The sequence below is a fragment of the Amphiura filiformis genome, chromosome 15 (genome assembly GCF_039555335.1).
Source record: "Amphiura filiformis chromosome 15, Afil_fr2py, whole genome shotgun sequence".
NCBI classification, from domain to species: Eukaryota; Metazoa; Echinodermata; class Ophiuroidea; order Amphilepidida; family Amphiuridae; genus Amphiura; species Amphiura filiformis.
Window position 1 is genome coordinate 38,455,921 of NC_092642.1, and position 22,054 is coordinate 38,477,974.

At 37.0% G+C, this 22,054-nt stretch overlaps 2 protein-coding genes across 6 annotated transcripts in view; one reads left to right on the top strand and one right to left on the bottom strand.

The window, feature by feature from the left end:
• The first annotated feature begins 269 nt into the window (after positions 1–269).
• LOC140171602 (uncharacterized) lies at positions 270–6,221 on the top strand. Of its 2 annotated transcripts, none has more exons than XM_072194885.1 (6): positions 270–453; positions 1,755–2,188; positions 2,788–3,021; positions 4,081–4,221; positions 4,400–4,573; positions 5,088–6,221. In XM_072194885.1, exons 2-6 carry the CDS (start codon positions 1,822–1,824, stop codon positions 5,618–5,620), a joined length of 1,449 nt encoding a protein of 482 aa, XP_072050986.1. In that variant the 5' UTR covers positions 270–453; positions 1,755–1,821; the 3' UTR covers positions 5,621–6,221. The 2 variants fall into 2 exon arrangements, with proteins under 2 accessions (XP_072050986.1, XP_072050987.1); XM_072194886.1 differs by having other exon boundaries at positions 270–423.
• A 3,069-nt stretch (positions 6,222–9,290) lies between these two features.
• LOC140171601 (Golgi-specific brefeldin A-resistance guanine nucleotide exchange factor 1-like) overlaps positions 9,291–22,054 on the bottom strand; it is a 69,262-nt gene continuing 56,498 nt past the window's right edge. For all 4 annotated transcript variants that reach the window (XM_072194883.1, XM_072194884.1, XM_072194881.1 and 1 more), the window contains 10 exons: positions 21,366–21,621; positions 20,508–20,674; positions 19,668–19,881; positions 18,734–18,942; positions 18,085–18,232; positions 16,925–17,157; positions 15,969–16,082; positions 15,540–15,717; positions 14,987–15,133; positions 9,291–14,084 (listed from right to left, as the gene is read on the bottom strand). In XM_072194883.1, the coding sequence (XP_072050984.1) occupies positions 13,762–14,084; positions 14,987–15,133; positions 15,540–15,717; positions 15,969–16,082; positions 16,925–17,157; positions 18,085–18,232; positions 18,734–18,942; positions 19,668–19,881; positions 20,508–20,674; positions 21,366–21,621 (1,989 nt within the window). In that variant the 3' untranslated portion in view covers positions 9,291–13,761. The remainder of the gene's footprint in view (positions 14,085–14,986; positions 15,134–15,539; positions 15,718–15,968; positions 16,083–16,924; positions 17,158–18,084; positions 18,233–18,733; positions 18,943–19,667; positions 19,882–20,507; positions 20,675–21,365; positions 21,622–22,054) is intronic.

Consider the following 22,054-nt stretch of genomic DNA (forward strand, 5'->3'; position numbering starts at 1 on the left):
TATACCCTCATTATTTTTGCTACCAGTTTTTTTTTTTTTAAATGGACAATCCATAGGCCTATGTTAAATCAGGAATTACGGATAGCAGTAAGCCTACATTGCATTGACAAATTAACTTTTTGTAAATCACCGTAGTTATAGCCTAAATACTACAATGGCATATTTATTATGGAAAAACCTGAAAAAATAACGTACCAAAAATATTCATATTTTGCTCGATTTACAAATTACAGTTTCCTGTCTGTAGTATGAAATGCATGCACACAGTATAGGTTCGAAGTTCATTACGTATAAATTATGTTGATGTTCGTGCTGTATTGGCCTTATGGTTAATATACTATATGCTGTATATTCAAACGGTGAAACCATTACCAGTGGTTGAATTGGTAACGTGTCCAGCAAGTACGCCATACGTAGCCCGGGGTACGTACTACGTAGGCCTTAATATCAGCGGTAAGTAGGCCTATAGCAGTACCAACTATGAATATTATGTTGTCATATATAAATATATATATATTATAACTTATATATAGCCATCATTAATAGCTGAGTTGGCCGGGGGGCACTTCAATATGAAATGGATATAGGGGCCTAGGTGTAGGGCTCATGGGCACTTCCGTATACTAAGGGGCATTCGGTGAGAGCAAAACGTAAAAAAATATGGGGTCATTGGGTGAGAGCATGATTTTTGGCATTCGGTGAGAGCAAAATGTAACAAATATGGGGTCATTGGGTGAGAACATGACCTTTTTGTTAATGGAATCTTTGGGTGAGAGCCGAAACAGCGCCACAGAAACCTCAAAAATCGAATTTCTAGTTCTACTATGGCTTCAAATTTCTTCTTTTTTTTTCAAAATAAGTAACAAAATCAGTGATAAATGAAAGTTGCTGTTCAAATCGAACTTGTCAGAGCTGTTATACTATATAGCGTATATTCTCTCAGTATAATGATCATAACTATAATTATGATCCCTTAGCTCAGGCTGTTATACGTTACTAAAAGCAAATAACATATTCATCTTATGCTATCTTCAATATATAGCAGTTACTGTCTCAAGTATATAATAATGTCCATCTTAATCTTATTGCTATCTTCAGTGGATAGCACATCATAGCAAGGTGTTATTATACAAATATATACGGCCATGAGAGGTTTTGGTTAAAACTATGGGCCCGAGGTGAGATCATCCTAACTAATGTCTTCAGCAATTTCATCTTCATGGCCACAACATGCAAAGATTTCAAGCTATTTCAAGTAAAACTACTAACAAATAAAGTCCAAACTTTATGCATTTACGAACCGCGAAAGACGGGTGATCTGCTAGTTGTATATTAATTGATCTCAACAAGGGACCATAGTTTTAACCAGAACCTCGCAATAAAGACTATTATATACTACATTAATATTATATTCTTTGTTCGTTGATTGTTTTTTTTTTTTTTTTTTAAGTTACTATCTTAAGTAAATACCTTATTGCTATCTTCAGTAGATATCAAGCTGATATAAGTTACCATCTTAAGTAAATAACATTTTCATCATATTGCTATCGTCAGTAGGTATCAAGCTGTTATAAGTTAGCCTCTTGGGTAGATAACATTTTCATCATTTTCCTATCTTCAGTAGATAGCAATCTTTAATCTAGAGATTTGGAGGATGCTCTTAAAGTAATTACAGAATGAAGTTCATTTCTTGCTATAAATATCAGGTTGCTAATGTATCACTAACCTAATATTCTTTTCGCACAACTTTGCAGGGACTATAACAGATGCACTACCACATTGCCTGCTAACTGTTATTAATATCTGTCACGATAAACTAACATGGCGCACAAAATGACCGACACCCGGACGGACCTTGATAAAAAATATGATTATGAGATGCTCAACAAGAAACCAAAAGCACTCCATAAACATCGCTTCCTGGACTCAGATGTAGATAACAATACAGCCAAAGGCAAGAAATGTCAACGTTACTGTTTGCCCAGTATTGGATTGTTAACCATCACATTCACATTGTATCTCATCTTATGCATCCCAAGGAATAAAGGCATACAAATGTCTGCTGTAGGGGTAATTCATGTGCCAACATATAACCCAGTGACTCTGGTTCGAATCCCTACAGAACTGGCCAATAAGAGTGGAGCATTTTGTTTGGATGGGACAGTGCCTTCTTATTACTTCAGAAAAGGTGAATATAAAGTTGAATGTATAAAATGAGCTATTCTTATAATTAGTTCCACAGTATAGCATTCAGAGATAACCTTGTCACTGATTGATTTGATAACCAGGCAGGTTTGGTTCACCCACTGACAGAATGAACATAATCTGCTCTTTATTCATCAGGTTATAAACCTAAATGGTAGGACATAAGCTGACGGTCCCTGTTCAGCAAACATTATAATTATCACAAAATGGTAGCCTACTACTTTAACAAGTAAATTTTCATGGCAATTATATATAAAGCACAAGGATTTAATAAAGTATACTGTAAGTATGTGACACCCACTGTCTCTGTAATAACATGGTTACATAGTTTATTCATTCTTTTTTTTCAAGACCTGTTCAGTAATTAAACAGTGTTATACTATAAAACCATATTAACAATATTACAATGCTGAGTATGTTGGGACCCTGTACTCAAATACTGTTGCTATCAACCTAGTCTCCACAGCAGCCAGTTTGGTTCCGCTCCCTCCACACAAATTAAGGGAGCGGAACCAAACTGGTTGCTGAGGAGACTACTGTCATCTACCAACATGTACCTTTCATTTATTTCACACATATCAGGAAAGGGCAGAGGTCAAAGGTCTTGGATGTTGCACCTTCAGGGAGGTGGTTGGTGTTGGGACCTTCCAGACTGTTACAATAGAAGCTACTCACATTATGGGTCCTCTCTTGCACAGTACCTGCCAACTCACAGAGTGTTGCAGGGGATACTCTCCGACTGTCCACACATGAACCCAGATTTCCATGATTGGAACGTAGCCCATGTGAACTACTGTGATGGTGCAGCATTTTCAGGTTTGTTGTATATAGGCAGCCAAGAGCCACCCAATTTTAGGGAGTACCCCCTCCCTTTCCCTTCCTGGGAGGGGCCTTTATATCTTAAGGTCCATATCCCGATTGACAACCTCATCCCCAATTTTCTCATTGTTGATGAGTTTTTGGTATGATATAATCATGTTACCCCCTTGAACTTGATTCAGACTCAATTGTAAAGAAAGAAAATAGACTTGCATGGCATGATTAATTTAACTCTCTCCACGCGGGTGTCGACTGCAGACTGCAGATGACAAGTTTCAAAATTGTAAACTTTATGACCATTTAGCATGAAAAATGCATTAAAATGAGTACAAACAAGCCTAGGACTGGTTTAGTGGTTCTTGAGATAGCTCATGATATTTTGAGAAAATATCTCAAAACTTGGATTTTTCATGTTGAAGTCTATGGCTAGCTTGCGGAGCATTAACCATTTGCAAAATTCCATCAGAGAGAAATTAATCACTACAATACTACATCCGGGAAATGATAGTCAGTCTCAAGAAACATACCTGCATCTGATATAAATTTAGCATCATCAGATCATCACCAGTCGGGTGTAATGGAGGAAGCTAGTGGGCGGAATAAAGGAAGAATCAAGTAAACTCTTCTGTCTTTCGTCAGCTGTTTGATGGTTGTAGGCCAATATCCCTCTTGATGGTGTCAGGCTATTGAAGTGGCCTTCTGCCTGTATCTATTTAGTTTCCCATCAGGAAGAGTCCAGAAAATCAGTTGGGACACAGACTGGTCAATTGTGTGAATGCAATGACCAGAAAAACAGAAGGGACATTGTAACACAGGGGATGTTGCCATACAATATAGTGTTTGGAATGTGGTCTTGCCAGCTGACATTTAACACCCCATGCAACAGTTGTGTGTAGTATCCATTGAGTCGGTCCCTTATTTTCAATAGTATATGGTCAAGTTTCTGACCCATGCAACATAATGCTTTCTGCACAGGACTTGAAGAGTCTGATTTTCATTGATCTTTCGAGGTTGGACTTAACAAGCTTTACAGCATCGTTTTTTATTCTTTCTTAGGCAACGTACCCAATCCAGTAGAACATAAGAACCAGACTCTGTACTTCCGCGGTGCTCTAGTTTTAGACCTAGTCTTCAATTTCCTTGTACAATCTGGAGGCATGGGAGATGCTGATAGAATTATCTTGACTGGAAGTTCAGGTATGTATGTAATAAGGTCAAATGGTACTAAGAATATGGTGTGTGTATATGGGTTTTAGGGGCCTGAGCTTTCGATCATAGCAGGATCTTTATCAAAGGCAAAGTGACAAGACAACACACAAACATGCATATTATATATAAATAAAAATTGTCACACTTGTATTTCATTATGTCTCAGCTGGTGCTTCAGCAGTTGTACTTCACATAGATCATATCAAGACATTGCTGCCAGATGGCATTCCTCTTCATGGTCTTGTTGATGCTGGACTCTTTCTGGACACCAAGAACATGACCAATTTTAACTACTTCAGAATGAGGACTCAAAATGTTTATAATATACAACAAGTATGGGGTGAGTATAATGTACAATCTTCAATAAAAAAAATAACAAAGAAAATGTAATATTTATAGTACATGAAGAGGAGATTTACAAATTAAGGTGCAACTGGATATTTTACAATGTTGAGGAACAAACTGGAGAGGAAAGAAAAGCAAAGGAATCATTTGTTTGACTCTTTGCCTTAACTATACGCTGGCGAAGTTACGTAATAATCGGATTAAGTACCATAGCAATAGGTGAAAATAATTTTGAATATACCACGCTGCACTGATACGTTTACACGGTAACTCTGCATTGAACCATATCATGCTGATCACTTGCACCTGTAAGATCAGTATCTTTGAAAAGACCAGTATTGTATTCAATCTATGATTGCAGACATACACAGGTGATGAGTGTAACCTGCTTGTAGTGCAACGCGATATGTTCAAAATTGTTTTCACCTATTGCTATGGTAATTAATCTGATTAATTACGTAACTTCGCCAGCGTATAAACACATCTCTCATTTAACTCTTGCATTGCAGGAAGCCTAAATGAAGCCTGCGTGAAAGACCAACCCCAAGACAAAAGATGGAAGTGTTTCTTTTCTGTATATGCCTACAAATATGTGCAATCACCAGTCTTCTACATGCACACTGGATATGATATATGGCAGTTACGGCATATACTAGAAATGCTCTGCCATCCCACAGAGTGCCCAGAACAAATCTCATTCATGATGGATTTTCACAAAAAATTCATTAACTTTGCTAAAGAGGTACAAAACCAATCTAAGAAAAACGGGATGTTTATATCATCTTGTCCCGATCACAGTCAAGCATATTTTGACGATCCCTATCAGAGTTACATAGTTGATGGAAAGACTCCACAACAAGCTTTTGGTGACTGGTATTTTGAGCGTATACCTGAAGGGAGTTCATTTTACTTTGATTGTGAAGATAGTTATGACTGTAATCCAACTTGTGATTGGAGTTTGGAGTTTTACAAAAATATAACTTATCACCATTTGAGATCAGTGGAATCAAATGAAACGTGTTCTGTAACCAGCAGGTTATGATCTTTCAGAAGTAATGATCACAAAATGGTGCTTCAACCGGCCCTACATTGAATGATGGTAGTGTGGTGGTGGGTGGGTGGTGGTGGTTGGTGATGTTGGCTGTGATGGTGATGTTGCCTGTGTTAGTGGTGATGATGCACCGCATCATCATCCCTATATCTTCATGTCAGAAATTGCCATGATAGTAGTGCGAATCCAATGAGTTCTTGGGGAGTTTGTTCGAGATAGGCCGATCGACTCAGGCCAAGTACATCACCTGGATGATATAAGATACCATTCATGAGCAGAAATGACATATTTTTACAATCTGCGCATGCTCATTATTGGCTTTGGCGTTTTAAACGCAAGAAAAATTTTTGCCAGTTTTTGTTTTCAAGACGCAGAGCAGATATTCAATACGCACAGTAACGCTTATCACATTGTTACAACACATATATTCAACTGCAAGTCTTGAAATCGTTGGTTCCAAAAGAAAAAAATAATGGTATATATTACAGGGTTTGAGATATGATCACATTAAAAGAATCATACACCATGTGCACTATCATAGCACGGCATGTAGTCTATTTTCATCTAGGAATAAAATCAATTCATCTAATTATATATGCAACCAAGGGGCGTGATCTCTTTGTCCCTGAGTTTACTATTCTATACAGACCATTGAAAGACTCGACCTTCAACAATACATTTGAATAGATTTAGTTTGTTTATTTAGAAAGAAAACTCATAGCGGAATCACTGAGCTATTAGCGATTCACATGATTGGTTTTTAGCCAATGATTGGTTTTAAACCAATCGCTCACCGAGTGTGGAGTGCAAGTATAAAGTAACTTAGTAATGCAAAAAAAAAAATTTGTCTCAAAGCTCACGAGTGGTTTGAAAACAAAAGCGAAATTGGCAAAATGGTATTTTGAGAAAAAAGTCTGATTTTCGCCCAATTTTTCTGGAAAAAACTACAAAAATTTGTTTTTTTGAAATAAAAAAAATGTCCGCATTTCTTTTTTGTCAAATCGCACGATTTTACAAATGCGCGCGCGAGCTTTGAGACGAACCTTTTTGTTTTGGCCTAATAGAGGTTACTCTCGGCAGTTTATAAAGACACATGCTTTGATGCCTATAGAAATAATTCTTTCCCAGTCGTGGACGTTGTGTGATGATGATGGTGGCTTACTGAAATACCAATGGGCTATTCCAGTTGAAATTCATACACCTATGGAAGACAAGACCCTAATTCTTCCACACAGGGAGTGTGAATGTCAAATGGGGTTACCTGAATGGCGACTCCATCTATGGGTGTATGGATTTCAACTGGATTATCGAATATTGACTGCTATGACCATGAGGGCCATGGTTAAAATTACAGGCACGAGATACGAAAATATGACCTTTGAAATCTTTGCTGTATAACTCGAGAACTGTACGTCACAGATAGGTCAAACTATACTTTTTCTGAATCCTTATAACTAGAGGAGCAGTTTGGTGTTATTTTCAACAAGATATGAGCAATTTTTAAATGTGACTCCTGTATAAACTTTGATGACCCTTTTCCATCTTCGAAAGAAATTATTTTTGGCTCTTACTCTAAATTTGTTAAAGGATGTCTCCGGTATTCACAACATTATGCCTTATATGTTAGAAAAATAATTATCAAGCACAAATTACATGGTTTTATTTTAAACAAACTCATATTGACCATAAAAACCGCCGGCTCTCAATTGGACAGGTAGTGTCATTTTGGACAGGTAATTTGCTTCTTGGACAGGCAAAATAATGCTTGTAGCATATGCCAAATTCTAAAAATAATGCTTGAATAAGTTGTGTGAACTCAAAACAAGACCAGACTAATAAATCAAGTCTATAGCAATAGCTTTGAACTGACTGAACCCCCAGAAGGGGCAGAGGTCTGGTTTATGTTTTCAGGATCAAATTTTGGACAGGCAGTTTTGGTGAAAATAACGGGCTCTTGTCAAATTCTACCTACGACCATGGTACATGTACACAACCTTTATAATCATATCCAGGCTTTGCCGTTTGAAATATGCAGGGGAGCTTTTAATCACTCTCCTTGAGTGCTACAGGAGAGCACTAGGGGAGCATTTTTACCGTACTGTATATATGTGAGTGGACGCGGCGAATCAGCCGTAAACTCGGCAAATTGTATTCTGAGTTAAAGTGTAAAATGTATGTGAAGGTCGTATTCATAGGTGTATCAATTGCTATGCATAAGTATCTTATCAAACGCTGTTTAAATCAATCAATAATACTACTGCTGAAGAGGATAATAAGCTTCTACCTATTTCTATAGAATAGTTCTTGTCTTTGTTTGCTTTGGCTAAATCCTGTTCAAGTGGTAGATAACAAAGCATTGTATTTTGTCTAGGTATGTATAATGAACAATGAGAGGATATTTCTGAACCTCGTTGACTTGGGGGTGATTTGAAATGACCACCAATTATTACTGTTGGATATTTATTACCAGAAATGTAGAAAAAGAGACACATGTAGAACCGATAAAAAATACAATTTTGTCGAAGGAACAGAGTTCAACAAATCATAACCCCGCTTTTGGATATCGTTTGAAGTCAAATGATATACCATTTTAAAGCTTATGGTATATATTTTCTAAACACGAAATAAAACAAAATTGACCGGGACCGACTTTACGGCTGATTCGCCGCGTCCAGTCACATATGTGGTTATTATTGTCAGCTTTATTTGAGGGGAGTGATGGGGGAGCAATTACTCTAGCTCTCCTCAAACGACAAAACCCGCATATCCCTTTTTTACAGAAATAACACACAATTACACTTTTGTTCACAAACTAATAAACACAGACTGAATTTCTTCATAAATAATGCACATTTCATTTTATTTACAAGTACTACTCTTAACCATATCTCATTTGGCAAGTAAAACCTATAATTATCACTTCATCTATAACATCTTCATGATGTTGATAAAATTATATTCTTAACAATTTTAATATTGTCCTTTTCCATAAGACAGAAATATACAATAATCAATTTTTTTTATAGTATATTTATAATAATAACAAATCTACATAATGTGGTTAATATTACTATCGAAGAAAATTCCTATTTTTGGCTAAATTAGACAAAGGCTAGTAAAATTAGCTCTTTGTAGTCATATGAATATTTTGTTAGTCATTATTAGATAAATATTAAATTATTAAGAGATTTGTTCGCTAACATAGGATGAAAGAAATCGGATGAATATGGTACACGATTATAGATACTTAGTGGTCATTTAAAAGGTTAATTTTCGAAGTAAAATAACTTGGGCTATCACTTCTGCCCACACATGTAAAAATACATTCGTCAAATAGTCGCCCCCCCCTCAAATAAACGCCCCCCACCACTTTTTTCAACCAAGATGTTTCAAAAATGCCGATATTTCCATGTTATCTTGTGTAGTAAGCTTACCAAGTTGCCCACATGGTTGATAATAGCGTCAATAATTGACGAAAATCAGGATTGGAAACCCGAAGTGAACCAGAAGTCAGTGTTTCTAGTTCATAGTTCGTCATTTTAACGGGAATTATCGTTCTAAAATTGACCTTGAATAAACGCCCCCCCCCCCTTGGGAAAATGTAACGCCCCCCGGGGGGCGTTTATTTGACGAAATACGGTAGGCCCGTTTCACTATGAAAAGGGAATAAATCAAAAACCACTATAATCACTCCAATTAACAGTCACTTGCAACAATCCCTTGCAATTGACTATAAGCATTGTCATGTGTAAAGCTAAGTGCAAACACCAGATCAGACTACTATGATCTCATAATCTCATAGTGAAGGTAAGGAAATTTTACATGCAACTGATTTGACTTTTTAGAGTACAAACGAATGAACTAGTGATTTTTAAATCAAGAAAATATGGGGGGAATTTAAAAGTTCCATGTTACCATTTTCAAATAAATGAATACATCTTGGTGTATATAAGTATCATGAAATCTCAAATTTGGGCGTGGACGAATGCGTCTCCCTTCATCCTGCCCTAAACCAACAACAGCCTAAGGCAATAGAAACAAATTAGTTCGATCTTTTGATCATCCACTGATGCTTGATCGTTCCTTATTATTTATGAAATCAATTGATTATTGCTGTGATTACATATGAACCTTTGCCTATACTGATATGACCAATACAAATTTAGCATTAATTCTGATTAATAATTTGATATTATAGTTGATTAATCCCAAGATAGAAAAAATTTGGTTCTGGTGCCTAGCCTGTTGTAATCAAGTGAAATACAGTACGAATTCGATAATAAGCATATGTGCTTATGATCAAATTTTTACGGTATCCAACAAGGTCTGACTAAGAATACTGCTAACAGATTTCCTAAGTTTTTTTGTTTGGTGTTTCTTGTTTTTTTCTTTCTTGTTGTTTGTGAAAAGTCACTCACAACATGTGGGTATTTTTGTTTACCTATCTTCAGTCAGGGCCGGATTTACCATTGGGCCAGATGGGCCCAGGGCCTCCAAAATTGCTCAGTGCATGTTTCTTTTTAGTCCAAAAACACCATGTTTTGAAGCAAAATGTGGTAAAATTGCAAAATTTTGTGTGCTTCACGCGCACTGGCCCTTTACATAGCAAAATTTACCTTCATTTTGGGCTAAAATTGTCCGGAATTGAAATTGTTTCGTGCCCACAGTGCAAACGTCCAGTAAAATCAGAAATTTTGGCCTGGCCCAGAGCCCCCCAAAAGGTAAATCTGGCCCTGTCTTCAGTATCCTTTAATAAAATCTGATGAGTTGCACCTCAACGACAGATCTAGCTTACATGTTATTCCTGAGTTGATGAGACATTTATAATGTTACTACATGAAACTGTTTTTTGATATCGGTACTTGGTACAATACAGTATGTACGAGTAATAAATTATTTGACCTAAACTAACTGCACTATTTTGCAAAGACCTTTCGCACTTGCCGAATGATCGCGAAAAAAGAACTAGATCACACCTGCATCACACGATGCTATGCAGATTGTTGGGCGAACGAGGTGCTGATATGATGATGACGTGATTCAATTAGCCAATCAGAACCCAACTTCATGTTTATGCCATAAACTGCGCCAAATTGGCAGACCGCTGAAGTTCTCTGCTGAAAACTATAGTGTGATTTATATATTTAAAATAAAGGAATCAAGCAGCTTATGGAATAAAGTTGTATAATACTTCAATAAAAGTGAAATATGAATGAAGTGATACAGTTCAGAAATGTCCCAATTCACACCCTGTCACTTTTTTTATTATTTAAAGGTAATTAGCCCTATACTTGTTTTTTCTATGACCATTAAAAAACAAAATCTGCCAACCAATCCCATTGTTAAAACAGAGTGTGTGAGAACAAGCAAATAGTTATTTTTATTTTTTGGCTTTATGCCAAATAATTTTTTTTTAAAAGAAATCAGAAATGATGGGCTCGCTTTCCTGGGACACCCTGTATGTGTGTCAAAATGTATTGAAATACTGAGGTCCATAAGAATCTCTATACAATCAAGGTCTCTAAAGGGCATTTTATTACTATCCCCAATTCATTTACAAGTCTAACTACATACTACATGTATATGGAAAGGCTGATTAGCATGGAAAGTTGAAAGTGTATTCTAAAAAAACACAATTCATTTATTTATCACTGGAATGAAATTAAATATTAGCACTTAATATATTTCGTTTACTGTAATAGTAAATACCAATATGGTAAAATGACAACTTTTTCTTGGTACTTCTAATTTAAGTATTCAAACATTACACACACAAAGGGTAATGATATACGCTAGCAAATTCAACACCATTGGTATTGAAAGAAATTAAATTAGAACCAATGTAGGATGGTCTTTCAATTCTACATGTTTTCAGCTGTATTTGTTACATGTATAGACAACCTGTACTATGTCACACTCTTTTATATGGATAACTACATCTGCCTGAACAACATTTTTCAGATAACATCATGACAACATGTGTTATCTGTTTACAATAACCGAATAGGGTACAACTTGCTAGACTTGAGTCCAGACCTCGTTTACGGCGTTTAGGGTTAGGGTTTAGGTAGGGCAGTCTTGTAATAAGACTAGTAGAGTTGCACCCTATTCGGGAATCACTCCGTTATCTATTTGGCATTACCTCTTAATCAGTGCTTGCTGTTTAGATTGTAGCACATAGTATCAGGCATATATACAGATGTTTAGTCCCATCATGGCTGGATAACAAAGGTTGCACTATATGCTATTCAAGTTACACTCTGTAACTGCACTTGCAGTGCAATGTTACTTCGAAAGGAGATTACATGGTGCAACAACAATGATAACCATCATGAAATATGTGACCGTTTCCCACGAAATGAGCGTAAAAGACCTTCAAATTGTTGAGTTGCTGTTCTTTGTTTAGGGACACCTGTATAGTCAGTGGTATGTCCTTTGTGAATGGGGGACATAATACGCTGTGCTCTTATTCTGTTCTGTCCCCATTCACAAGACATACCACTGACAATACAGGCATCCAATTACAATGAACAGCAACTCAACAATTGGAACGACTTGAAACTCCCAACTTACGACTTTATCCTCTTTTTTTAGGAGCAGGTCACAAATATATCACAATTTTGACCCCCCCCCCTCTTTATATGTTGTGTTGCAATTTAGTCAAATGTTGTCAAACAGCTTCAATCAAAGTCTGCTAAAGTCTATTTAAAGTGGTGTTTCACAGGACTACTTTCACACAACTTAACAACATAATATAAGTGGTTAGATGTTCTCCTACTAAAGGTCCTGCCACAATCCTTTCAGACCGGTCCAAATTCTTGCTTTAAAATACTAGTCACTTTCTTGTTTAACCAATGAGATGCAATTATTTGTTGGTTTATCCAATCAGCTAGTCAGGGCACTATTTGAACATTCATACCATTCAAATTTGCATATTCATGTCTTTCAAATACGAGAGGATTGTGGCAAGACCAAGTGTAAACCCTACGGACAAGCTTCTTACATACTCACATTGAGAACAAACATAATATCACTGGGACCCTACCATCCATACATACAGGGATCTTATCATCCATAAATACTTCTACTTATGCTCCACACAACAAATGCACTCAATTACATGTATGCACAAGATTGCTAAACAACTTGCAAAAATAGATGGATCTTGTGCGACTTCTGAATTATTTGAATAATACATACATAAAATAGACTATTATAATAAATAGTTTATGCAATCTTACATTATTAACGATTGTTAACATTCATATACTAACAGAATCAATAATCATTTTTGTGTGCGTCTAATTTTAGTTAGAATATGCATTGTAGACACACAAGTCATAAAATTGCATCATTTTTAATACATTTCATTATTATTACTCAATAGTAATCTAATTACTCACACAATGAATGACCTTATTTGGACAATTCAAGGTCAACTTAAATCCTAAAACAAAACACAACTACTGCCCTTGTCAGTCCGCAAATCAGTGTGCATGGTGGTTAAAAGTTTGTTTTTTCATGAAAGCAGGTATCAAATTTAAAGAATTAGATATAGTGTCAGAAACACATTCCTGAACCATTTATTAAAATGCCTCAAAATATATTTTGAACTATTTTGAATGACAGGCTATTGTTGGGCAGGAAAAACCTATGTGTTTGTGGCCCTGAACATGCTTAAAACAAAACTGCTAACCAGTTACATAAGGGGTTTTACTTTAAACATGTTCAGAGGCCAATGACACATAGGAGGTTTTTCATGCCCAAGGAACATGATCAATTTATTACAGAATTCATCATCATCATCAATGTGGCATGGGAAACCCAACTCTTGGTGTCATCAAAATTTGGTTTGTATGTCTCTTAAATCAGATTGGCTCAATACATTATCAAGCCCTCTTTTCAACCAATCAAAATGGTTGCTAGAGGCCAATAATGTAGCCCTCTTTTCAACCAATCAAAATGGTTCTTAGAGGCCAATAATTTATTGAGCCCTCTTTTCAACCAATCAAAATGGTTCTTAGAGGCAAAATGGTTCTTAGAGGCCAATAATTCGGCCAATAGTGCCCATGTGTATAACAATGTGCCTGCTTCCATGAACAAAAATAAAACTACTACTTGCTCCTTCCTTGTCATGACGGCCCAGACGTACTTTCTTTCGACAAAGCTAAGATTGGAACCGGAGTGCCCATGATGGCGGGGTTGAGCAGGAACGGCACGGAGCCATGCTGAACGTCTGCCCTTGCTGCTGTCAGAGTAGGTAGGTTAGGAAGCGGAGGTTGAAGGATTATGTTAGACTGTCCTATATTGACTGTTTCTTTGTCAGGAGTGTAGAGTGGAGGGACCTCAGGTTTCTTCTCTTCTGATGGTCCTTTAGGTGCTGCTGCAGCTGAAGGGACTGGTTCATTCTGTGGTGTGCCGGGTCTTGAGTTGGGTTTGCTTGAACGTGGAGAGTCTAAAGAGAAATGTAAGAGGGAAGCATTATACTTGGTGTTAATATTCATGGCATAAGCTTAATCAAATGATACCTACACAATAGTATAAATGCAAGTATACAAGGTATGGAGTTAAGTTCTTTCTTGGTTTTAATTACAGCACTTATTACATGTGTTTCAATTTACGATCTGATCAAACTAAATAGGGGAAGGGTGCAGCTGAAGTAGAGTTGCTTTATAAGCTGATTTCAAATTCAAATCTGCATTGTTTTACTATTACCATCTTCTAGTATAACACAGATATCATAGGTCACATGGGCAATTGGAGGATCAAACTGTAGCATTAGCAAAAAAATTTCATTCTGGTGCAAAATACTGTAAAACCTCGTCTACAAGCATATATAGGGTTTTTGATGAAAGCTTAACTTTAACTAACCAGGCGTATATATACCAATACAATAGATTGGTCTTACAATAATACTTGTTCTTATATGCTTGGATCTGTAATTTATTTGCTCAATATCCATAATGGCGCCTGGAATAATTTAGCTTTCAACAGAAGCACTTTATATGCTTGTAGACGGGGTTTTACGGTATGTGTCTGAAATGTTCAAACTTGGACCTCTTCTGCTTGATTGGACCAAATATATACAAAATCAAATAACTGTGTAATCGCACACATGCAAAGGCCTTCTAGTGAGTACTCACTTATATAAGTGAGATAATGAAAAGAGAGCGGGCACACTAGAAACTCAAAATCCTAACCAACATAAGCATATAGGCCTACATACACACCCACCAACACACAAAGAAAACAAGCAAAAGAGATCAGAGAGAGAGAGCGAGAGAGGAAGCTAAAAGCAACCCATACCAACTTTCATGCACTCTTCTCACACACTGTGCAACATACAGTCATAATTACCTTTGCCAGTTTCTGGCTTAGCTGTAGGTTCAGCCCCTTCTGAGGGTTGTTCATCAGTCTTTGGTGTTGGCTGTGGGGAGGCACCATCTCTTGGTATGGAATCTTGTTTAGGTGCATCGCCTGTTTCAGGTACAACTTTTCTCTTCACTGAAATTAAAATAATAAAAAGGACAGGTGTTAATAGCAATAAGATGACCACCTGATGAGTGTTCTGCCTTGTACTTGTATCTGTCGCAGACCAAAAGAATCTGTAAAATGATTAAATGGTTAATAAATCAGGGAAATACCCTTTATATCATTTTCGTTTCAGACAAACTGAAAGGTGAAATCTTGTCTATGAGATTGTGACACCTATTGGACTTGCACACAATTCCTTAGGCCAGGGCATAAATAATTAAAATTTATCTATCATGACATGAAAACATGGCATCTAGCTCATTTAGTTACTAATTAGCAAATATTCTAAAAATCCACCAAAAATGATGGGAAATTATGAAATTTGGATTCTGGGAAATACCAAAATGGTCAATCGATATTGATATTTATTGTTTACCTGGTTCTCTTGGTTTAAACACTTCATCCTTGAGTCCAGGTAGGAAGCAATCAATCCGTTCCCACGTAATCAGCCATAACTGTGCCGGCTTGCCACCATCAGAGACATCAGTCTGAAACACACCTGCCGTGTCCATCACCAGGAGCATGTTCTTGAGGGATTCTGGGATAGCCTCAAACTAAAACACAAATTAATAAAACTATGGTAAATCTTAGGTAAAGTCAAATGCGATATTGTACGATACTCCAAAATTGTAAATGTATTGTATTTTGGTCTATTCCTATGTGTTATTTTGAAAATTATATTAAATGAACATTATATGATATATATGAAATATTTTATATATTACAGAATGTATTTGCCTGTAAAATGGATTCAGCAGTTACGTGGCGTACTGAAATTCTTGAATGTAATAGAAGTATGTCTTACCAATAGATCACTCTTATCAGCATGCATGTACTTATCCATGAAGTCCAGTATAGTCAGCCATAATGCAGTGAATGTTGACAGTGATAGTAAGGGTGTCAAATGCTGTAAGAAAACCTGTAAAGGGACAAAATCAAAATAGTCAGATGTATTCATTTGGTTTGTGGGATAAGATCTTTCCTGCTAGGAATGTGGCCTTGAATTTGGTGCTTGTCTAAGGAACTTGTCCTTGCGGGGATTCATATTCACTTGTTCATCAAATGCATCCATATCAGCTGTGTGTATGATTAAATGTGTCTTGATTCTCTCACAAGCCTTTACGTCAGTTACCAAATATCTGTTCTCTTGAAACAACAAATAAGCCAAGATGTACATTTTCTTGATTTGTTGGGAGTGGTGTTCTATTCTTTCTTAATTTCTCAATTTGCACTTTTCCTTCCATATCAGCAATGTATACAACTACAATTATTTTAAAGCCTGGCTTGAACAATCTGTCTGAGTTTGGTCTCATCAGTGTATACAAACAAATGAACTAGACTAAGAATTTCAATTGAATGAACACAGTTTTCAACATCTGTTCACAATACAACCGCGATCGTATATCGCATATTTCAAATTACAACACTAACACACGACCTTAGATACAATACTAACCAATCACAAGTGCGTTGGCATGGTTGGATTCACTTCCGTGTTATTCATGCACAGTCGCATACGCTGGCGTACATCGCTGTGTTCATTTAATTAAAATTTCCACTGTAGTAATATGCATTTTAAGAAATATACAGCAAAGACATGCAAAAAATCACCACAATGCTCATAATTTTAGGCTTCAGACTACACCACCTCTGCAGGTACTGTTAATCTCTTATTAAGTTATTAGATGTAGTCTTTAAATTTACAACTGCTCTTGTGACGTGTCTCAAGTATTTAATCTTCAACACTTGTCTGATTCTTACCTTGCTAAGTAGTGTAGCAGCTCTCATCCTCGTCTCCTCCATTCCTACGGGATCCTGCAGGTTGACGTTCTCTAGAAGCTTAGACAGGAGAGGGAACAGGACCTTATTAAAGCATGACTCCCATTCTATGGCACTCAATGTCTGTAAATCATGGACTAGTAACGCTCGCTGGAGGTAGGTCAGGGCCTGCATGCGTACCTGTCTGCGTATGTCACAACACAGTCTGGCTATGCCTGGAAACAAAAATATGTAATGCTTGTGTTAAATAAATCTAAATTTAATGTGCACAATAAAAATCATTGCTGATACCAATTAAGTTATGTTCAGGAGTGGACACCAATTGAGGTTTTTTTTTCCAGTTCAATTTTGCAGATATGGTACTAATGGTTTTCTCCTCAAGGGGCTTAAATACTCTGGTCTAGTCTATACTAGCCAACATATAGAAATCAAAATGGACATCAGGTCTGGTCTTGTGCAAGCATGTACGAAAAAGATAACAGACTGCAATAATGAAGGCCGATTGTTCCATGAATTGCAACAGGAAAAACTGCTACGCTCTTATTGCATATTTTTACTGCGCAAAGTCACGCAACGCTGGCATGATTGTTAGGCACGGCACAATCAAACAATCAGCCCTCATGAATATGCAAGAATTCACAGCATACAATGCACAGGGACTTTGACTGTTGATACATGGTCTGTAGTAGTCTGCGAGTACAGGTCTGTCCCAGCAAAGACTGGCAACCTGGGCAAGGGTCTTCTAAGATCAATCAGATATTTGAATTTTTAAGACCCACAAAGATCATATGGTTTCTAATGTTACATACTCTTATTACAAACTTTTAGTGTATGGTGAAGAATTCTAAAATATGACAAATTATACCACCAAATTACTGTTAACCTTTGACAAGAGCGTACTACCATGATTGTTGCAAAGTCGGAGCTAACCATGCGCAAAGATCATTCATAAATTTTCACTCGGCAACAGCAGATCGCCTCAGCAGCCAATCAGAGACAAGTGCGTTTCAACACAGTAAATATTCGATGTACACTTAAAATATGCTCTCTCAAAAGTTTACAGGAAAAGATTATACATTTCTGTCTTTTTATGTCATGATATGACAAAGATTTTAGGTCCGAGCACAAAGTCTTAGAATTACCTTGCAAGAGTGGACACCAGCATTTGAGCCACAGAGCACTGGCTCCAGCATCTATAGTAGAAGGATGACCATCCCTGACCTCTTCCTCTGCCCATGAGCTAAAGATTGATGCTGCCCTTGTATGCAATGTATGCATTAGGTCTAATAGCTGGAAAGAGACACAATGGAATATATGTATATGTAGTCATTATTTGCTGTATGGCACTGACTGACATACTTGGCTCTCTCTTATGTTTCTTTTGACGACTGCCTCAAAGACAATAACAATATTGTCAAAATGTACTTTTAAAATTAACATTTACAATTTTTTTATCTTGTTAGCCTTTTAAGATTAACATTTAAGAATATTTATCTTGTAGCTGACCATTAAGTAAATCTTATTTTAGCAGGATTTGTAGCTCGTAGGTAAGCTGTGCATATCTGTATGATTTGAAAAAACATTTGCACAGTTGATAGGAATTAAATGGTTTAGGCACAGGTCTCGTAAACCTTAAGTCCTAGGTTCGATTCCCAGATGGGATCATTTTTCTAATTGTCTCCTTTATTACTTGCAACGGCTAACCTGGTAAAATATTATGTCTATTTTCTGTATGATTTGTTCACACTTGCGATGCCGAACTGGCTTGCATTGCAAGCAGGTGTTTCCTACCTGTATTGACAATGAATGATATCCTCCTGGTGGTCCCCCTTCACTTGCTTCCTCCTCGTCCCCTTCTCCACCCATCAATTGCATTTTGTCTGGTACCGATTTGGAATTGGTAAGCTTCTTGTCTCGTTTCCTGGATCCACGGTGCCTGTGTTGCTGCTCCCTGTGTAGCTGAGCCTCACGCCTGTTTTTCCTGTCTTGACGAATTTTACCTGAACAGAAACACACAATAAGTGGAATCAAAGGATGAAGATGTAGATCGTAGAGTTCAATATACTTTGTGATATAAATTAACCTACATAAAGGCAAAACTGTAGCGCATAAATGTAATAAAAATGCATCTCAAAGCACATACAAAACAGACAAAATAAGAAATGCAAATTCTAGTATCATACCCCGGGGTCATGGAAATCCAGGTCGGACAGCATATCATGACATACCAATATGCACAATAACAATTATGACTGGTAGCTTTTACCAGGGAAAAGATCATACCGTGTAGCAATTCAAATACACTCAAATTAAGATAAAGCTATGTTACACCATTCTAAATGCTGAAGGACTGAGACCTGATATAATCCCCTCTTGTTTTGCAAAGCCATGGTGATAAAGAGTATCAAAAAGTGTTATCTTTCACCTTCTAATTATAATCTGTTAATGCTGTGCAAGCCATAAGCCTTAACATAAAAATTCCAAGTTTTGAGATATTTTCTCAAAATATCAAGAGGTATCTTGCAAATGTACACTTGAAACATGTCGTCTGCATTCAACATTCCGCATGTAAAAGGTTAAGAACTAGGTCACGCAACATGGCTTGTTCAGTGAATGAGATGCCAATATTTCATGATGTGATTCAAAATGGACCCTTGCTTATAATGGCAAACAATTGTGAAAGAACTCTGACAAAGAGTGTAGTGTCATGCATGTGATGTCTTACCTCCATTCACTGTAGCTTCTACAAATGTCCTAATAGCATGTACACACGATTCAAAGTTTGCCGGCGTCACATGAGCCGCATCCCTGACGAGAAATGCCAGTGACTCGCAAGATTTCATCAAGGCCTTGGTGTCGTGGTGATTCAACGTATGGCTCAGGGCTATCTCATACTGATTATGAGGCTCATGAGTCTTATTTCCAGGCTTGTTCTTGACCTGAAAAAAATACAAATAAGAATGAATTGTCACACTTAACAAAACAAGACTTGATTCAAGGCTAGTTTACGTTTTTCAACACTTCCTTTGCTCACTGCGTAGTGCGCATAAATGCACCAACAGAGATATTCCAGTCCTTGGTCACGGCACAGTGCATTTCATAAGCCCATGGCGGCCATCTTGGATATGCCAGTGAGTGAAAACATCTTACTACAATTACTTCATAACATTTCAAATGATTATATTGTTCCTCATTCCTCAAGTAGTGTTTAAATTCACCTTTACTGCATATCCAAGATGGTCGCACATGCCATGGCGGCCATCTTGGATGAACAGGGATTGGAATAATCAGGCATGAGAATACACATTCATGAAAGAGTCTGGAAATTGTTTTCAAAAAGCTGGAAAAGCACATGAAATTGGACAAGAACACCTGAAATTGGGTTGATAATAAATAAAATTGCATGAATTTTGACATCACAAAAGTTAGGTTCCAATGTTTTGACTTGAAATTTTCATGCCTGAATATATAATATTCCCATTTATGGTTGTGTGAAAGAATTTTTCGTAAGTTTTTTTGTTGGGGCATCTTCCCTACTCCAAAGACCCAGCCATACAAGACTTACCATGAGCCAGCCAGTGCTGTTGACAGAAGTAGCCGATACATCCGATTCACTGCCAGATCTCTGTTGCTTATGAAGCCTGTCAAGCTCACTATCTGAAATGTACCCTTGCTCTGATAACCTTCCGGTACCCTCACTACTCATTGATATTTCACTATCTGATTGTGCACCTGAAAAAGTAAACATAAAGAATTAATAAATAATAACAACCATCAAAAGCAATTGTGACTGTGTCAAAATTCATAATAGCCATCTGTTAGGTCAACTCTCAGAATTCCAATTTTCCCTCATTGTCCAAAATCTCAGGAATGTTTTTAGTTTGGTCATCAATGAAGACTGTATTTCATGCGCACTTTACAAAGTCCCTTTCCTGAAGGTTTGTGACATGATCAAGGGAATGAGTCAGATGTCGCTAATATTGTTTTTGAGATATTGGCAAAAACAGTGTTCAAATTCTTTTGATTTAGATTGATTTCAGCCATTGATAAACTTGGTAACCACATGTCCGAATTTGATGGGGTCTGCATCAAACTGTAGCATTCGTAAACTGCCAGAAAATGATGTAAAAAACTTCTTATTGAAAATTGCCAACATATGACTCATTCCTCTTGATCATGTCTCATTTTAGCTGCCACAAATGATTTGCCCGCTATATGCAGTATGTCTAACTGAAGCAAATTAGGCAGTTAAACTTTTCTTGATTTCAAAGACTATTCACTATGTAAGTACTTGTATATGTGTCTGCATATATGCATGTTTGTGTAGTCTGTGCGTGTGTGCATGTTTGCATTTATGTGCACACTTGTACATGCATGCTGGGATGTGTGTGAGGGAGGCAAGAACATTCCTTTTTAAACATACCTGATTCTGTTCCAGTTTCAGCATAACCATTCTCCTGTTGGAAACCTTCCTCAACAACAGCAGCAGCAGCAGCTGGTGTGATAGCACCTGCTCCTACGCATTCCAATAGCATGAATAGGGTGTACCAATCTTGTGTGGAGTGAATGTTGGCGGCATTGGTACGAAGGAGTTCATGCAAACCAAATGCCACCTGACGACAAACTTTCTGTGCAACTGGTTTCTTCATAAATAACAGCATGCGTAAAGATGATAATACCTGAAAGCAAGTGTTAAACAGAAAATCGGTTACATTTCGGGAAATTATACTTACACTACCCAAAAAGAAATGAATGCTGTCAAATGGCAAATTTAGCTTTGGAGCAGTTTTTCTGCATCCTTCATCTTGGAAGTGGGATTCCCTGTAGCGTGACCACTTCAATACTATACCATGTGTATATGAATACGAGTAATGAAAACTGCCATTGTACTTAGTGTAACACTGCAAATGTTAAGATGTGAAGCCCTATTCATATGCAACATACTTAGTGATCAATAACTACTATATTCCAGCAATCAATTCATACTTCCTGCCACACCCATCTTGCTTCGCTCATGAAATGAACATGGTTACGTCAGGTTCATGGGATGTAATTTTGCAAGTTTAGCGAAACAGGTGCTGATGCTTAATGATATAATTAAATTAGGCAAAT

Coding starts and splice junctions, on each gene's coding strand:
- LOC140171602 (XM_072194885.1), top strand. CDS start 1,822: ATGGCGCACAAAATGACCGACACCCGGACGGACCTTGATAAAAAATAT. Junction 3,022..4,080: donor TGATGGTGCAGCATTTTCAG/GTTTGTTGTATA, acceptor ATTCTTTCTTAG/GCAACGTACCCAATCCAGTA. Junction 4,574..5,087: donor TAATATACAACAAGTATGGG/GTGAGTATAATG, acceptor CTTGCATTGCAG/GAAGCCTAAATGAAGCCTGC.